The sequence below is a fragment of the Syzygium oleosum genome, unplaced genomic scaffold (assembly GCF_021117445.2).
Source record: "Syzygium oleosum isolate NSW1041296 unplaced genomic scaffold, Sole_v2.1 Sole_v2.15, whole genome shotgun sequence".
Taxonomy (NCBI): domain Eukaryota; kingdom Viridiplantae; phylum Streptophyta; class Magnoliopsida; order Myrtales; family Myrtaceae; genus Syzygium; species Syzygium oleosum.
This window is the reverse complement of record NW_026607499.1, coordinates 2,814,542-2,831,962: the sequence shown is the minus strand read 5'-3', so window position 1 is coordinate 2,831,962 and position 17,421 is coordinate 2,814,542. Positions and strand designations below refer to the sequence as shown.

At 39.9% G+C, this 17,421-nt stretch overlaps 2 protein-coding genes across 9 annotated transcripts; one reads left to right on the top strand and one right to left on the bottom strand.

Annotated features, from left to right (window-relative positions):
• The first annotated feature begins 5,783 nt into the window (after positions 1 to 5,783).
• On the top strand, positions 5,784 to 9,342 carry LOC115678032 (rop guanine nucleotide exchange factor 3-like). 3 transcript variants are annotated; one of them, XM_056318273.1, is made up of 8 exons: positions 5,784 to 6,284; positions 6,702 to 7,063; positions 7,194 to 7,310; positions 7,414 to 7,568; positions 7,674 to 7,748; positions 7,840 to 8,133; positions 8,539 to 8,883; positions 9,065 to 9,342. In XM_056318273.1, the coding sequence occupies exons 2-8, from the start codon at positions 6,739 to 6,741 to the stop codon at positions 9,185 to 9,187; spliced, it is 1,434 nt and encodes a 477-aa protein (XP_056174248.1). In that variant the 5' UTR covers positions 5,784 to 6,284; positions 6,702 to 6,738; the 3' UTR covers positions 9,188 to 9,342. The 3 variants fall into 3 exon arrangements, with proteins under 3 accessions (XP_056174248.1, XP_056174247.1, XP_030457172.1); XM_056318272.1 differs by having other exon boundaries at positions 5,786 to 6,284; positions 7,185 to 7,310; XM_030601312.2 differs by lacking the exon at positions 5,784 to 6,284 and having other exon boundaries at positions 6,661 to 7,063; positions 7,185 to 7,310.
• A 492-nt stretch (positions 9,343 to 9,834) lies between these two features.
• On the bottom strand, positions 9,835 to 16,356 carry LOC115678027 (uncharacterized). 6 transcript variants are annotated; one of them, XM_056318267.1, is made up of 8 exons: positions 16,202 to 16,356; positions 16,009 to 16,088; positions 15,565 to 15,770; positions 15,233 to 15,300; positions 13,453 to 15,067; positions 13,221 to 13,384; positions 11,232 to 11,418; positions 9,835 to 11,130 (listed from the first exon to the last, which is right to left on the bottom strand). In XM_056318267.1, exons 3-8 carry the CDS (start codon positions 15,713 to 15,715, stop codon positions 10,550 to 10,552), a joined length of 2,766 nt encoding a protein of 921 aa, XP_056174242.1. In that variant the 5' UTR covers positions 15,716 to 15,770; positions 16,009 to 16,088; positions 16,202 to 16,356; the 3' UTR covers positions 9,835 to 10,549. The 6 variants fall into 6 exon arrangements, with proteins under 6 accessions (XP_056174242.1, XP_056174243.1, XP_030457164.2 ...); XM_056318268.1 differs by having other exon boundaries at positions 15,565 to 15,767; XM_030601304.2 differs by lacking the exon at positions 16,009 to 16,088.
• Between the last annotated feature and the right edge of the window lie 1,065 nt (positions 16,357 to 17,421).

Here is a 17,421-nt window from a genome sequence, read left to right as displayed (position 1 = left end):
AGACCAACTTGCTGATCTTTTCACTAAGTCATTGCAAGGTAGTAGAGTGATTACTTTGTGTAACAAGTTGGGGCTCTTTGATGTTTATGCCCCAACTTGAGGGGGAGTGTTGAAAGGGTAGTTTAGTCTTCTCCATAATTAGTGAACCATAATGCTCACTATATATATATAGATGATGTAATTTGATTAAGTAAATTACGATTGTGTTTTTCATCAGTCATGAAACACCGCAAGATCACGAGAAGACAGGTTTAGGTTTCAGGTTCCATGTTCCACCTACCTAGAACCTGAAACTGACCCGTCGAAACAAGTTCCCCAATTTTTGGAACCTAGAACCTACTATGTATACCTTGAAACCTGGAATTTACAGGTTTCCATTGGTCAGGTTCTCAGGTTCCAGGGTAGAACCTGGAACCATGCTCACCCCTACTTTTAAGTTCCTGATTAGCTGGACACTTTGTCTGACTAGTAGCAATCCAGGAGAATTTGCATTGTGCAGATTTTAGGGCTAACTTCTAGTTGCCCTATAACCAAACTGACTTCTATAACAGCAGTTTAGAGTTAGATTTAATGTACTGCGACTTCGAAGCATGTTGAGAGAATATTATTAATATCTAGAAAGTATGATGGAAATAATCTATTTACTTTTGTTTCGATAATAATCTATTTACTTGAATCAACAAAAAATGAACTGAGATATTTTAGTCACTAAAGTAATTTGTTAAAAGGGGTGAATCTGTTATTACCTCTTGTGGTGATCCCGAGAGTGAATTACAAAAAGATGAGGGGGATTTCACCTCCAAAATTTGACAATTAATGTATGAAAAACATTTCTTTCTTTTTATTGAATAAAATGATCTTAGTGTGGCCATTGTGATGGAGATTGGACTTTCATTCTATCAATAGTAATGGGCTTTGGACTTTTGGACTGAAGGCCCAATTGCATGGAAGTACTATTGGGCCCTCAGGCTACAAGAAATTAGTTTCAGCAAATATGGTAATTGCCCGAGAGCTTTCTTCCATAGAGTACTACTGTGATATGGTCACATTGGGAAAAAGTATTATTAGAGAAAAAAGAAGAAAAAAGGATTAGCTTCTGCTTAGTTACTCTGACATTCAATGGAAGTTATGCAACAGTTATCTTCCGTTTGGCCACTCAACAATTTTTCCCCTTTCATTCACTAGCACATGCTGTAATATTTGGGGACTAAACTGGCAAAATCCATGTGCTGTTGATGAATAATGAAAGGTATGTGATACATGTTTCTTCTTATTTCAAGTTCTGAAAAATATAGATAACGAGTCATGAATAAGTAGATAACTCAGACTAAAGGGGGTTAAAAGAAAAACATTTTCCTAGTCACTAATTGAGTCATCACTTGACATGGGTGGCCAGCATCAAAATGGTATAGGAATATGATTCAACCCCTGAGAAAATAGTCATTTATTATCTTCATCACGAAACTTAAACTGACGTCAGTTAGCAAAAGAGAGAGATTAATATATAGTAATGCAGTGTATGTGTAACTTACACTCGATATTCAATTACAGAGAAAAGGGATCGTGATTGAGTTGTTACTAATTAAAAACAGTCTCTCTCAAAATGATTGGATGCTCTTTTCTCTCGCACACTCATGACAGGAGGAATTCTTGAAGTGCTTCTTGTAAATACTGAAGGCATTCAGCACCCACATCTCATCTCTCTCTCTCTCTCTCTCTCTCTCTCTCTCTCTCTCTCTCTCTCTCTCTCTCTCTTCCAAGACAATTTGCATCACAAGTTTATGTTTGTTTTTGCCATAGCCTCACTAGTATTGGAAAATTCACATCTACATGAATTTGCAAATATTATTGTAGGGAAGCCGACATATTACCTAGTCGCGGAATGTGGTGCTCAAGTGCATAGAACCAAATATTCAACAGGTTTAATTCCAGTTGAATTTTTTTCCCTTACTAAATGAAATCCTAATGCTACTTTGTTCACCAAATTCTTCTTTCTTAATCGGCCTATGAAGGTAAAGATGATAAGGCTTGGTGGAATGAAAAATTCGCATTTGAGCTTCGACCATCTGATTTTACAAATTCCACCCATTTGAAGATCAGAATAAACAAGTTAGGACTCTTCGGTCAGGGCACATTTGCTGGAGAAACCATGTATATAATCTAAATTGCGTAACCTTATTGTGTTTTAGTCTTTCCCGGTGTGCACAGACCGATGCATTAGTAACTGCAATTGATGTTGGTTATGATTAAGCTTGATCTAGTTTTTCCCCCTTTTGCAACTCAGAATTTACCTCGGTGGAATTATTAGTGAGGGCCTTGACAGAGGATTATTAGAAGTTGAACCAGCTCCATACAATGTAGTTCTTGAAGACGACACCTACAGAGGGCAACTAACACTTGGTCTCAAATTCATTGCCAATGTATGCATGAATCTGAAATAGTTTGAACTCAAATATGTCTTCTACTTTACTGTAGCCGATGTATATAATTTGTCTAACACAAATCATGTCTTGTTTATACAGAAAGAACTGCATAGAGAGACAAGAGAATGCTTCCTCCAGGACGTGGACAGAGAGCCAAAGTCTTCAATTTCCAGGTCTATTACGAGTCTCTGGAAGATTTCCTGGTGGAAGTTCTTTTCCAAGCGTAGCCACAGAAGTTCCAAAATAAAAAAATAATTAAAATCAAAAAATAATCGCTCGCAGCCACATACATGAATCTTTAATCGGGTTCCATTGCAACAACAGATTCTTACTATTTTTTTCGTCGAACTATTCCTCTGCTTCACAGATTTCTCTGCATTATGCACTGATATACTTACCCTTTCAGAGGACGATTTCAGAGAAAAACCAAAGCAAGGTTTCGAATCCCGACTAGTTCACCATAAAATCTTCATTGAGTGAAGCTGACGATAAAATTGTACTTCCTATGAAATTTATCAGTCTGTAATAGAATCCGCTGAGAAAATCCTAGTAGCCATAGTGCCATTTTGACACAAATCCATCTAGACTGAGTGAATGAATGTCTCTGCAAACACAAGATGGACCAAGCCCTCAAACATTAAGCATTAGATCTGCACATAAAAATGAAAACTCCCAAGATGGGTACACCGTTAACAGAACTGTTTGATCTCATTAGGAAATTTTATGGGCAATAAGACCTAGCAATTTTTCCCTTTCTTTTCTTGCACTCTTTATCCTAGACTCCTAATCATTCCATGGGCCATAGAACTACAGACAGACCTAATGTTCTTTCTAAAACATACCTGTGAAAGTCATGCATGGGCTGCAGAGAAACATTAAAAATCCCGGCCACCTCGTAGTCAGGTTCAAGCATGTGGTGGGAGACAAAACGTTTAATAAGCTTTTGACTTTAATTGAATATATGTTTCTTTCGAACCATGACACGCCTAATGCACTGAGGCAAGAACAGGAGTCTTAAAGGCTGCGAGATGGGCGGCACGTCTTTGATGCCTATCTCGAAACAGCACCACTGTCTCACATTTCGAACAGTCACTTGTCTCTTTTTTCATTAAGCCAAATTGGTCAATAATTTCAAGAATCACATGCATTATAAGCTAATCCCCGACCACAGCTGACTTATTAATTCATATTTAAGTCCCATCATGCAACTCGAATCTCCAACTTTCTTTTAGTCCTTTGAAGTTTAAAATATCATCCTTCATATGAGAAGTGGAATGGCCGTTTCTCACTCTAATTTTTCATCCAAAGAAAAGTTGAGAGTCTCAATTTCTATTAACCATGAAAAATTGTTCTTTAGTATTGATTAATAATCTAAGATCGCGAATGATAACCATTCTGTTTCAAAAATTAATTTCTGGCCAACAATAGTTCTGTTCCCTAGAAGAGTTTTTGAGCCAAAATACGCATTTGATAACGACACCAAATTTATGTTCCCGAAATATACATTCGTTTGATAACGACACAAAATTTTTCCCTCCCGGGTGGCCGGCAAGCGAGCGGCGGTGGGAGGTGGACGGCGGGCAACGACAAATGGCGGCGGGAGGAGACCGGCGTCGGGCAGCGGCGGTAGGTGGCAAACGGGCGACTGGCGGTGGATGGCAAGCGGTGGACGGCGGCGGGGGGTGGCCAGCAGTCTCCTGCCGCCGGCGATGGGAAGCGGGAGGTGGTCGGTGGGCCGACAAGTAGAGAGGACGATAATGAAAGTTTTTATTTCTTATTTCTATTCCAAAGATACAGAAGTCGAAAATTTTTACTTCTCATTTCTATTCTAAACCTATTTCTGAAATTAAAATTTGTTCCAAAAATAGTAAAATGAAATTGCGTTATCAAACGGATTTCTGTTCCAAACTTGTTCCCAGAAACAGAAAAATAGAAAATAGAGAAATAGAATGGTTATCGACGTAATTTTCGTCCTCCAATTTTCTTTCAAGTCTTAGATGTTCGATACACTTCGTTTGATAAGTCATTTTCCCTTGTAGGAATCTTTGCATGAATTACATATGGATCGACTGTACTTGCTATATCAATCCGGTTTCGATGAACTCGTTATCTTCATTTTCCCCCTCTTCTTTGATGCTCGAACGATGAGGGACAACTTTCCCTGAAAAAGTAATAGAATTCGACCCTTTTTGGAATGCTCAATGAATTTAATCACGTCGAACGGATGTTATTATTTAGGTTCTAGAAAATTAGTGTGAATTGATAGGAATGAGATGTTAGGAGCTACAATGCCAACTTTAGACACCAAGATAAGTAGCTGGTGACCGAGAAAAAAAAAGAGAGGTTAATACTACAAAAAATCTCAAACCGATATATCTGTGATAAATTTATTCCAAATTAATTTTTTGACCGTCAAAAACCTCAAACTGATATACCTGTCACAAATTTATCCCAAACTGGTACACCCATGTTTACTTTACGTTAGTTTCCGTCAAATTTTACCGTTAAATTTGCTGACCTGAATGACACATGCATGGTGACGTGGTATCACGTTTGAAATCCATAGGGTAAATAACACGAAAAATCACAAAATGATATTCCTATAACAAATTGATTGTACAAGTTTGAGGTTTTTTATGATATTAATCATATGGATTTCCATGTATACTTGCCACATAACCATATGTCATCCACGTCAACAAATTTGACGAAAACTAACGGAGGATAAATTTGTCACGGTTTGGTGATCGAAAAATTAATTTGAGGTAAATTTATCACAGGTGAATCAGTTTGGAGTTTTGGTAGTCAAAAGATTAGTTTTGAGCAAATTTGTCACATGTTTACTAATTTGAAGTTTTTTGTGGTAAAAAAATTAATTTTTAGTAAATTTATCATTAGTATACCGGTAAAGATTTTTCATGATATCAACTAAAAAAAAAGTAGTTGATGACAAGACCGCCAGAAAACCCTTGGAATCCGGTGCCTATAACACTATTATATGCAATGTCAGCAACCTGGACAAGACTTAACCTGCATGACATTTTCTATAAAATGTTAGAAGTTTCTAAAGTCCGACACCTATTCCATCAGATCATGCCAAAAAGCAACGTGAGCAATTTCAGACACTTTCCTGTGCAGAAACAACCACCCCATGGGGTCACCTTCCCATGCAAAAAACCAGAAAAATAAGACGGTGGAAAAAATCTTAAAAAGTGGGGACGCCAAATCACGGGCCTGAACAAAACCAGTTTTTGTTGTCTTATAATGATTGGAAATGGACAATTGTTTTTGCCCACAATTATCAGGTGCAGAGTGTTGAAGCCGATGGTGGCTGGCTCTGGATGAGGGATGGACATGCAAGATACGAGATTATTCTTCGCCAACCACAGCAGTACTTGTAATTTATGCGTCGGTTATTGATCGGTCAACTTATTGCACGTCTGAGAGATGATCGAGACCTTATAATTTGTCTGTAAATAACTCTCTCGAGCTGTTCCTTTACACCATCATGTAATGAGCTGCTCCTATTTAACCGAGACCCATCTCCCACCGTCCCTTGTCCTCGTTCAACACATTCCGAAAATCGCTGCTTTTCAAGTTTCAGCAGTTGCTTTCCGGAAATCTTCTCTGAGAAGTGCAATATCTGATGACGGGTATCTGTTTTTCGATCATATAAAGAGCCGGATTGGATCATGCATTTCAAAACCATGTGATTGCATTTCAAAAGCCAGAGAGAGAGAGAGAGAGAGACAGAGAGAGTGTGCGCTTTAGGAGGGAACTGTTTGAAAAACGGTTCTGAAATAGCTAGTTGCGAGTTGTGACACCCAGCAGGTTCAAATTCGAATGCGGAAGCAACTAAAGGTAACGTAAAGAATATGTTAGACCGTTGCTTTTTTTTTGGTTGGGTTAACCCTTTGCCTTAGTTTTTCAAATTTCATGTTCCTTCAGCTGTATAATATTTGTTCAAACATTGCTTTATTAGCCATGCTCTTTGCTGCTGCGAATTTTTTCAGTGAATAATTCAGATTCCTGCCAACAAAAACGACCCGTGAAAGAACCCTTTTGCTTTTTGTAGCTCAAAAGAAAAGCAATGATGTTTCTTTTCTTTTCTTTTTCAATGTTTCTTGGTCTTTCTTTCGTTCAGGAATTGCATGAATTTCTCTGTTTATATAAGACAAATTAATGTGCTTCCATCGTGATCCTGAACTTCTGAGTTGAGTCAAGACCCCACCAAACTGCCACAAAATCCTAAATGAGGCTTTTCATGATGATGTGCAGCGCTGAGGAGCACTCCACAAACTCGACTATTTCTGCAATGGAAAAATTGTCGATTTTGGATGAGAATTCTGAACTGGGTTACCAAGCTTCACCTTCTCCGCCCGATCGAAATGACCAATCCACCACTGAGACCGAGACCCCGACGAGCGCGGACTCTTTCGTGTTTTGCCGCACTAACTCAGAGGCCTCGACATATTCGGAGCGGACAGACGATAACTGCTCCTCTAGCGAGCCTTCCCCTTTGTGCTGGCCGAGTGTCAAGTCCGGACGCCATAACCAGATCACATTTGACAGACTCGATGTGAAGCAGCAAAAGCAGTATCTAGATGAGAACCTATACAATCTTGAATCATTGGATTCAGGTGAGCAATTTTATTGCCTTATTTTTTTTTGCCACTTCAACTTCCATTGGATATCTTTTGGTACTCGGCCAAAAAATAAAAAACAATATTGATTAGTCAGAGTGCGTATTGATGTTTTTAGCTGTCGTAGAGCTTGAGATGATGAAGGAGAGATTCGCAAAGCTTTTGTTGGGTGAGGACATGTCTGGGAGTGGGAAAGGAGTCTGCACAGCTGTGACAATCTCTAATGCCATAACCAATCTTTATGGTAATTTTTAGTGATTTTGACATTGAGCAGAATCAATTATATCAGTGAATTATGAATGTTATATGGTTTGACTTATGTCTATCCATGTTGTTACCATATGCAGCTACTGTATTTGGGCAAAATTTAAGGTTGGAGCCTCTGAACCCCGAGAAGAAGGCGATGTGGAAGAGAGAAATGAACTGCCTCTTATCAGTCTGCAACTACATCGTGGAATTTGCCCCCACCTTACAGACTTTACAGGATGGCACGGCCGTCGAGGTGAAGTGTGAAGTCTTGAGCTTGTGCCATCCTCTAGAACACCTTTTTTAATGGTGCATGCTGTTTTCTTGTCTACTTTTGTCACGACGTTGTATGGCCTTCCAGGTGATGACAAGCAGACCGAGATCGGACATATTCATCAACCTCCCTGCATTGAGAAAGCTCGACGCGATGCTCCTGGTGAGCACCCGCATGTTCCGTTCATAGATCTAATTGGCATGTCTGATTCCTCTTCTTCGGATTATGAGAAGTTGGATTTTGGTTTGGTCAGGAAATACTGGACAGCTTCGAGGAGACAGAATTCTGGTATGCCGAGCACGGGAGCATGTCACCGAACTCGACTTGTAGGGGATCGTTCAGGAGAGCTATTGCACAGCGCAAAGAAGAGAAATGGTGGTTGCCTGTTCCATGCATAAGTCCTGGAGGCCTATCAGAGAAGGCGAGGAAGCATTTGCAGCAGAAGCGCGACTGTGCGACTCAAATTCACAAAGCCGCTATGGCAATCAACAGCAGTCTCCTAGACGAGATGGATATCCCTGATTCTTATTTGACCTCTCTTCCAAAGGTTGGGTTCAACCCTTAAATTTATTTTTTCTTTGTCTAGTGTTACGCTTCTCTGAGTACTAATTAAGTTATGCCAAAGTTGATAAAAAGGGAAAAAATGGAATTATCTTTGTCATCTTAAAATCATCGTGTCCATTTATCTAAAGAAGTTCTTGGTTATTGCTAGAATAACTTAACTTCCCTCAACTGAATTGAATGAATGTCTTTGTTCAATAGTTTGAGAAAAAAAATGAACAGTTACTGAGTTATAGCAACAGCAATATCTTCACTACACATAAGTATGAAATCACTCGGACTCCCTGCTAAACCCATCCTATTCTGTGAATATCAGTTGAATCAGTTACCCGTTTTCTTGCTTGTGAAAGTCTCGTTCACAGAAACAAATTGTCTGTTCTCTTCTTTTTAGAGTGGAAGAGCGAGTGTTGGAGACACAATATACAGATATATACACGCAGCAGACAAATTCTCTCCGGATCATCTACTGGACTTCCTAAACATATCGTCGGAGCACGGAGCACTCAATCTCGCAGACAGAGTCGAAGCTTCAATGTATACATGGAGAAGGAAGGCATGTATCAGTCATTCAAAACCATCATGGACCATGGTAAAGGATTTCATGCTGGAGACCGGCCGAAGCGACAAAAACTATATGTTAGCAGAGAGAGCAGAGAGCTTACTGCTTTCCCTGAAGCAGAGGTATCCCGAGCTCTCTCAGACAAGCTTGGACATATGCAAGATCCAATACAACAGGGTGAGTGAAACTTCCTGCCAACATTTTTTCGTAGCTAATCATTTAAATTCGCTGAAATCTCGCTCAAAAACACATCATAACAATAATCCGAAAGAAAGGACCTCGTATCTTTGGGATCCAAGTCCTTGCTTTTCTATGATAGTAGTTCATGGATGTGCTGAACTAGAAACACATCTTGCAGGATGTGGGACAAGCAATACTAGAGAGCTACTCGAGAGTCCTGGAAGGTCTAGCATTCAACATCGTTGCGTGGATCGAAGACGTGCTCTTTGTAGATACATCCATGAGAAACGAAGATCAGTAGGAAACAAATGTCGTGGTCCGCATGGTAGTTCACGTATTCCTAAGTTTCAAGCACTAATCTGAGCGTAAATCTGTAAACAAGCTTTCTTGGTAGTGTATAGCCCAATTAATTAAGCAGTTCGCTTTTCTTTGGCTGAAATATCAGACAGTTCATCACGACGGCGTACTATTTCGTACCGAATATAGCTACTTTGCATTTACTTACTTCCCACTCCTCCAGTTGTCTGTTTTTCTATCATCCAGTGTCTGAGTATGAGATACTAGACCATTGCTTCACCAACAGAGGATGGGAAGAAGAAAAAGAGATCGGAAAAATAACAAAGTCACACCATCCCATTTTTGTCGAAAAGGAATTTACACGTCCAAATCCAGATGCATCTTAAGCATCCCCTTTTTTGTCCTCCTGCAAAAGTATTTACAAGCAGAAACTTCCCCATCAAGAACATGAGTTAAACGTCATTGCCTTGCGGGAAATGGAGTAGCAAAGTACTTAAATGTATGCAATTTGTACAATAAAACCCGCTTAATTCCAAGATTAGTCGCGCATGTGCTCCCACGGTGGGCTTTCTTGAAACCGCACACTTATGATATGTTGGTGAATGGTTGCATTGCCTAACAACGGACTAAATGAGAATGAAGAAGAATAACTTCGGTAATCTGAAGCACGTTAATCCCAACTCGTACAGTACTTACAGCATTCTTTTTGTGTAATCCTAGTTTCCCTTCTATACAAACACATCTGAAAGAAAAGTCACGACCATCATCACCACTCCAAACTCGGCAATTGCAATAGCAATGCCAGGGACACGAAGAACAAGTGAGCAAAGGAAAAGATGAACAAAAAGATCAAACCTGAAACGGTGCAGGAAAATGTCTGCAAAGGGAAAATAAGGAAAAATGACACACACACATACACACACAAACAAGAGGCTATAAGCACCCTAAACTTTACAGTATGGCAAGAAAATGCCTATGGCCGCAGGGAATGGATGGACCAGCATTAAGAGTTGAGAACCATCATCAGCATTGGAACAACATGGAGAACATGTTCCTTGCAAAGACCAGTCATCGTCTGTACAACACAGACACCATGGAAGACCGGCCTCAGATGCTTCTTGCATTGGTGGAACTAGCTCAAGTTAAAACATGAGACTAGGAAAAAGTTAGAGAGAGTCGTGTCATTTGCGCTTAAGAAGACTGATCCAAACCCCTCCGTCAAGCAAAGCTAATAATGACTTGATCGGAGTTTTCTTGGAACTCGCCGGGTCAATCACTTGTCATGCTGTAAAATGATATAGGTCAATGAAGCCGATGCTGCGGTCATTTTCAAAATTCCATCCAACCTGAAACAATATACAATTCCTCAACTTTCCTCCATGCAGCAGTCGATTATCTCGTCAATTAGTTCATCAAAAATAGCGTCACCCATCTCAAACCCGATGCTTTCAGAATCAAAACGTAGGTCCATCCACTTCCCAGATTTCACCATGTCTTTTCTAACAATCTGCTCCAAGTTACTAGGTGGAGAGAGTGGGAGGAGGTGCCAGTGAACTCCTTCCCACACCACATAGATTGCACTTCTTATGTCACGGACTGGCTTAATGCTTGGCTTCACAAATGAAACCCAAGGAGAACAACCAAAGTAATGCTGACAGACCTCCAGAAGGACCTCATTTATGCAATCAAACACAAGTTTCTGGTCAAAATGAAGTTGGTCATAGAAGAAATCCACTTCATCAAACACCGATGGCTCAATAAGCTGGTCTGAAAGTTCTGATCTCAAATAAAATTCCTGCCTGCCCAGGCCAGAGGCATGCAAAACAGCTTCTACATACCCCAACAACGGTTCCTTGCCCTCCATAGACGTTTTGATATGAATACCATGCTTGGGAGTATGGGGCATTTCATCCTCGAACTTGATCTTCAGTGGTTGTATTGATGGTTCTACAGAAAAATTATCGAACAACAAAAGTAAGCCCATAATCATGAGCCCATTAATATATACGTACACATATATTTTCTTTTCATAAAATGCCCAGGCCTACCAGATCGAGATGCAGTTCTAGCAGGACTTATGTCATCCTCCATGAACAGTGGCTCAAGAACAGATACAGGACTTTGTCTCTCAGGTTTGTCGACAGCGATTTCTAAATCCACAACCTTCTGAATCGTTGAAGAGCTTGATGGGGATGCAAATGGAGATGCATGTAGTTCGTCATTGGAGTGAGGCTCCTGCTCATGAAGAAATGTGATTTCATACTGGAATGCGCACCACAAAATGAAGCAGATAGCAACAGATTGGAGAGATGATGAATACAAGGCAAATTTTTCTACCGTTGCTAATGTACTTATCAGTTATCACAAGATCTATACACTGTTCTCATTATTCCATTTGACATCAGATGGCTCTATTAACAGTTTCAGTTATCACAAGATCTATACTCTGTTCTCATTATTCCATTTGACATCAGATGGCTCTATTGACATATATACATATATAGGCCAGTGCTATTTCCACAGAAACTGCTGCAGACAAAGCCACTTAAATGAAAATTCCATATTTATTGTATTTCGTTGCTTCCAACCAATCTGCAACCTTTTCTCTCTCATTACGTCTGCTTTTCTTCTCTATTCCTTTCCAGTTCAAAGAGATTCACTTTGAAAAGAATTCTCTATACCACTCATATGTCTGAATGATATCCCCCCCTTTAAGATCACACTTACTTAATTCGACATTCCAACCATACAAACTCATTGCCCGAGGACAGCCTAACAACAATAGCCCCATATCCTCACCAATTACTCCAATTGGCTTTATGTGTATTAGCCACTGAAAATGGGACAGCAATTGAAATGATTGTTATGAGTGACATAATCTTTCGATTTTAAAGTTATCACTTTGCAAATGATAGAAACTTATTTTGTTCAACAGGCGAGGGGTGTCTGTAAACACAGTTTTCTTTTCCCAAGAAAAAAAAGGAAAAGCAAATGTTCATTGCAACTTCTGTTTCTGCCTTCAACTTCTACAGATTGGGGATGAAGTTTGAAGCCTCCAGTGAGCCACCCCTTTGGCTAAAGAGAGCTTGATTGATGTTATTGAAAATGATCTATAAGGGCAGAGCACACAACACCAACGACGAAGTGTCAATGACAAAAATAGTCAAGAACGTAGAATATTGATCAAATAACTATTGATCTTAGATTCTCTTTTTTATTTGCAACTTTGATCTTAGATTCTAGAGTAGCCTCATTTGACCCCTGACGCTGTAGGATGGTCGATGAAGCTCATGACTCTAAGAGAGGCAATGCACACAGGAAACGAAATCACCCTGAGACTGGTTTTCCTCAGAGATGGAGAAGAGTCACATGCACACGAAGGCAGAAGCATTATCCATACAGGGTTCAGCGAAAAGGAATCTTGGAGAGAGGGAGGGGGATTGAAATTGTTGAAGAGGAGAAAACCACTCTGAAAACACAATGCAGTTTCCGTTTGTGTAAGGGCATGTTAGTCAAATTGACTCTTATTTATTAATAATACCAGGTTTGGAAGATTTAACTTTATAAAAGACGGCAGTGCATTGATTTGTTATGCAAAACAAAAAGCTAATCAACCCGCGCACTATCATATGTTCCAGTAGTAACGATCCATGCTATGTATGGGATTTATATTATCTTTTTTCTAACTGACAAAATAAATACGACTTAGAGATACAACTTTTCTTTGTATAGATAATGTATGCATCTTTTGAGGACTTATTTCTTCTTTTCCTTTATTTATTGATTATTAATTATCTAGAATTTTTTCTTTTTGTTAAAAGACTATACCAAGTCTAGAAGTAAAATTAAATGAGTAGACCTCTTTTACTGATAGGACTCAAACTGCAATATTACATACGGATTTGGATACACTTTCCTCAAGAAATTCAATTTTACATCATGATATTTCTTTTTACTTCATCAATTCATCATTTAGCATCTAGAAGATATGACTCGGTCTCTAAACAAGGGAACATGCATCATTGAAATTTTTTTACCTCTTTCTTATGATCAGGATCAGTATAATCATCATCAATATCTTCAGCCAAATGATCCTCTGCACCACATTGGAGGCTGGCTGGACTAGCACTGCTGGTGGAAGTAACCTTGGAGACATGCTCTTCATTGATTATATCATCAACTGCTATAAGAATTTCAGAGTCTGCAAAATAATGCATGTGAGTTACAATTTGATTTGGACAAAAACAATTGGGGGGGTGTGAAAATTACCTTTGAGACTCAGGTACGAAGCAGAGGTCTCTTCCACCTCATTACTGGAAAGAGGCTCATCCAATAGAGTCAGATTTTTGTCAGATGTTTGCATTTTATCATCACAACTTACCAGAATGCACAACTCACTTTCTGTACTTGGAGCTGAAGGACCTTGATGGCTATCATTTGCTTCTTCTATTTGCCTCTCCTTATTTTCATCAACCCTCGGAGACCTGAGATGGGCAGATAATCTCATCTGTGCAGTTACCAAGCTGCTTTCCAGCATCTTTCCTGGACTAGCAAGTGGGGAGTTGTATTCAGGAAGAGAGAGAATTCTCCCAAGAGATTTTGGGAACTGCCCATTTGAAAAGTCTGTCACTTCATCTGCAGTGCTCAGCATTTCCGAAAGGTGCTTCTTGGCCTCAATATAGATGTTAGACACTCTTCGCTTGGACTCATTAACATTTTCATATTCTTTGTTTGCTTCAGAGTCTCTTGGCTTAACAGTCTTTTCTTCTCTTTTTTTCGCAACAGGTCTAGCAATTTTCTCCATGTAAAAGTGCTCTTTTCCTGGAGAATTCATCCCATTATTTTCTCCCATGTTTGCTTTACCACCATCAGGAAGTCTTTTCGTAACACCACCAGGAGATCTGCCATGCTGCTCCTTTCCCATCACATTTTTCCATCTTTTCCTAATCTCCGAAATAAGAAAGTGCCTACTTGCTTTCTCACCCTGCCCTTTATGGACAACGTCCGGCGAATGTCCTAGAAATGTGTCGGTGCTGTCCAGAGCTGTAGAGTTATTCGATTCTGCTGGCCCAGGCTTCAAAATAACAATTCTATTAGAAGTTTGAGGATTCTCAATCTCCCCGAGTGTCTTTGTTTCGTGAGACTTGACATTTCTTCTAAAGAACTTGTAAGACTTATGATTAACAACCTCTTGTGATTCGTCGGATTTGTCATGCTTCTCTTTTGATAAATTAGATTCTGCAAATGACTCTGACAAAGTGTCTCTCCTCAAATGAGCATCCTGCGAGCTTTGCAAGTATTTAACCAAGATTGAGTCTGGATCTTCCAGGAGTTTCGAAAATGAGTCCTCATTTAAGTTCGGAATCTGAAGCGCATTAACCAGTTCTTTAGAGAAGGGAGTCCCTCCATCCTCTGTGAGATGCTTCCCACTCTTGAGTTTTTGATTTATCAACTCCTTGATTGCTTCGCACAATTTTTCTTTGAGATCAGCATGTTTCGAGTTTACCTGAATCTGTACTTCGGCATCATTGTGGTTCTTTCCAGTTTCTATAGTTTCCTGACAGATCTCAACACAAATGTTCTCGGCTGTAGAACTTTCATTATGGCTATTTGTGCGGTCCTGGTTCGCGTCGAGATCAGCACATCTGGATGCCAAGCTTTCAGTGGCATTGTCCATGTCATAGCTTCCCCTAGAAGACTTCTTACGTCTTCTGCGGTTTTTCCTTCTGCAATCTTCATCTCCCAAATCAGATTGTTTGGACACTAGTTTGGAATCTTTCACTTTAATATCTGTATCATGCTCGCCTACCATTTCTTCTTCCATGAGTATCTTCACACTAGGTTTTCCCCCGTCAGCTGCAACAGTTGAGCTCTCTTCACCATCCTGAAAAATCTTTTTCAGTTAGTCGCAGCTAAAAAAATAGATATCCTTCTCAATCAGTGCCTTGCAATCACCGAATGGGGAAACTTAACAACCCAACTGCTTACGCCTTACAATCATCCGATGGGGAAACTTGAGAAACCTACTGTCTATGCTATCGAATCTTACCGGGGTGACTTCAAGTTTCTCATCCAGATTGGTCAACACTTCAAACTCATTCACTGAATGTTGCTCATCTGCAGGATAGAAGAGAATTCGAACAATAAAATGAACACCAACTCTTGAATGACCTAAAAAATCATGTTGATATAGAATATATAATACCTACACAAAATCATAAGAAGACAGACATACGAAGTAAAACACAAGTGCACTACTTCATATACAAAAAGTGTGGTAATAGGTAGCAGGAAAACCACCATGTGTTATGAGCAGTAATTCTTCAATCTGAAAAAGACTTGAGTGCTTGTCAATCTCGCTAATCAATTAGGGGGCCTTACCACCAGCATGGCTGCTTCCTCGCCTTCTATCTGATAATAGCCTCCGAGTGGGTCTACTATGGCGAAAATCCAAAATACTAATGAAACTCCACATGCAGCCTAACTGATCCCTTTCATGCCTCACCACACGCTTTTTTGACCTCTTTGTCATGTTGAAGGTATATCCAATCCAATTTCTGCAAGTTGATTCAAAATTTTGACACCTGCTGCAAAAGGTTTAGGAAACAATGTCAAAGAGACCTAGTGAAGAATAATCAAAATGTGCTGGCTGTGAATCAGACAAGAAGATTCTGAAATCGCATAATAATCTCACGTGTTTTGTCTTAATTAAAGCAACCTCAACACTTAAAACACTATAGTTCTGCTGTCAAATCCTTCAAAGTTCCAAAAATTGGTCCACTGCCAAATCAATTAACAGGAAATTCGTCATCTTTTGCCACGCACCATGAGAACAACTCATTATGGGGTTTTGCAGAGAGCTGCTTACACACACACACATATCCCAATTGAACCAAAAATTCAATCTGCAGGATATGAGACATATAGATGAAATCAAAATCATCATCCGTTAATCAAGGATTATACTTGATCAAATAACTCGGAAGATGTACAAAAACACGGATGCATCAGAAAGTACCTCAAAGTTGAAAATTGGTGGAGTTCGACTCTGTTCGGAGGAAACTAAAATATAGCTCCCTCAGAATCTCTGCGACTTCCTATTTTAGCTCCACAGGTTTCTATACTACAGAAGCATAGCCCAAGATGATATCCTAAGCAGGGCAGGGTATCGAAGGCCTTGATGTCTGCTCAGATGCATTCTTCGACAAACTTTTGAGTTATGATGGCGGCACACCATCCTTTGACAGAAATCACAGAGTGAGGCAAGCTAAGATTGACTCTCGAAATAAGAATGGGTCATAACTCAAACTCAACTTCAACAAACCAAGTAACAAAATTCACATTTGATGATCCAAACACTTGGTTATCGAACTCAATCTTCCGCTGAAGCAATACAAGGTCCCGCTTGAAAAGCAAAGTATACGCAATCCAAAGTCACCCTTCAAATTCCAGCTCATAAAGAACAACACCAATGCTCCGAACTCTCTTCCAAATGCCAAAAGACTTGTCGTCAAAACCGAGAACTTTTGACAGCCTCACCCTTCGATACCAAAACCATGATACACCAAGGGAATCTGCTCTTTCTCACCAATCACGAAACGAAACAAAACAAAACAAAAAAACCTCTAGACTTCCCAAGAAGAAACACAAATCAGATTCTCCATGCGAATTCTGACAAACACCACGAGAGCATCAAAGGCTTTGCCTTCTTTCGCATGTAATCTATGGTGGCATCTTTTGACAGCAAAAAAGAAGGGCCCAAATGCTCATCTAGCACCGACCCTTTACTTTTTGTGGAGGGATTACATACGGGCTGCCATTAAAGACTGAGAAAAGTGGGAAGAGGGGGGAGAGAGAGAGGAGAGAGAAGGGTTGAGAAAGTAAAAGGCGAGAGCTTTTACGATGCAGCTGTTGGGGGATAGGAGGAGAAAAAAATAAGTGACAGTTGTGGGAGTGGAGATGGGACCCATTTTGAAGAGAGAGAGAGAGAGAGAGAGAGAGAGATACGTATGGAAATGGGGCTGCCTCCATTTTCAGAACTTCCGCGTTCCGCCATTCTCTCTCTCTCTCTCTCTCTCTCTCTCTCTCTGTGGCGTCACAGGCATGAGTAGACGAAGAAAAATTGCACGGGGGTGGCTTGTATTGTACCTTTCCAGCTTCGGACACAGAATAAAAAAACCAAACTTCGACATCGACGACAACGAAATGTCCTCGTTTGTTTTCTTTCCTCCTGTACAG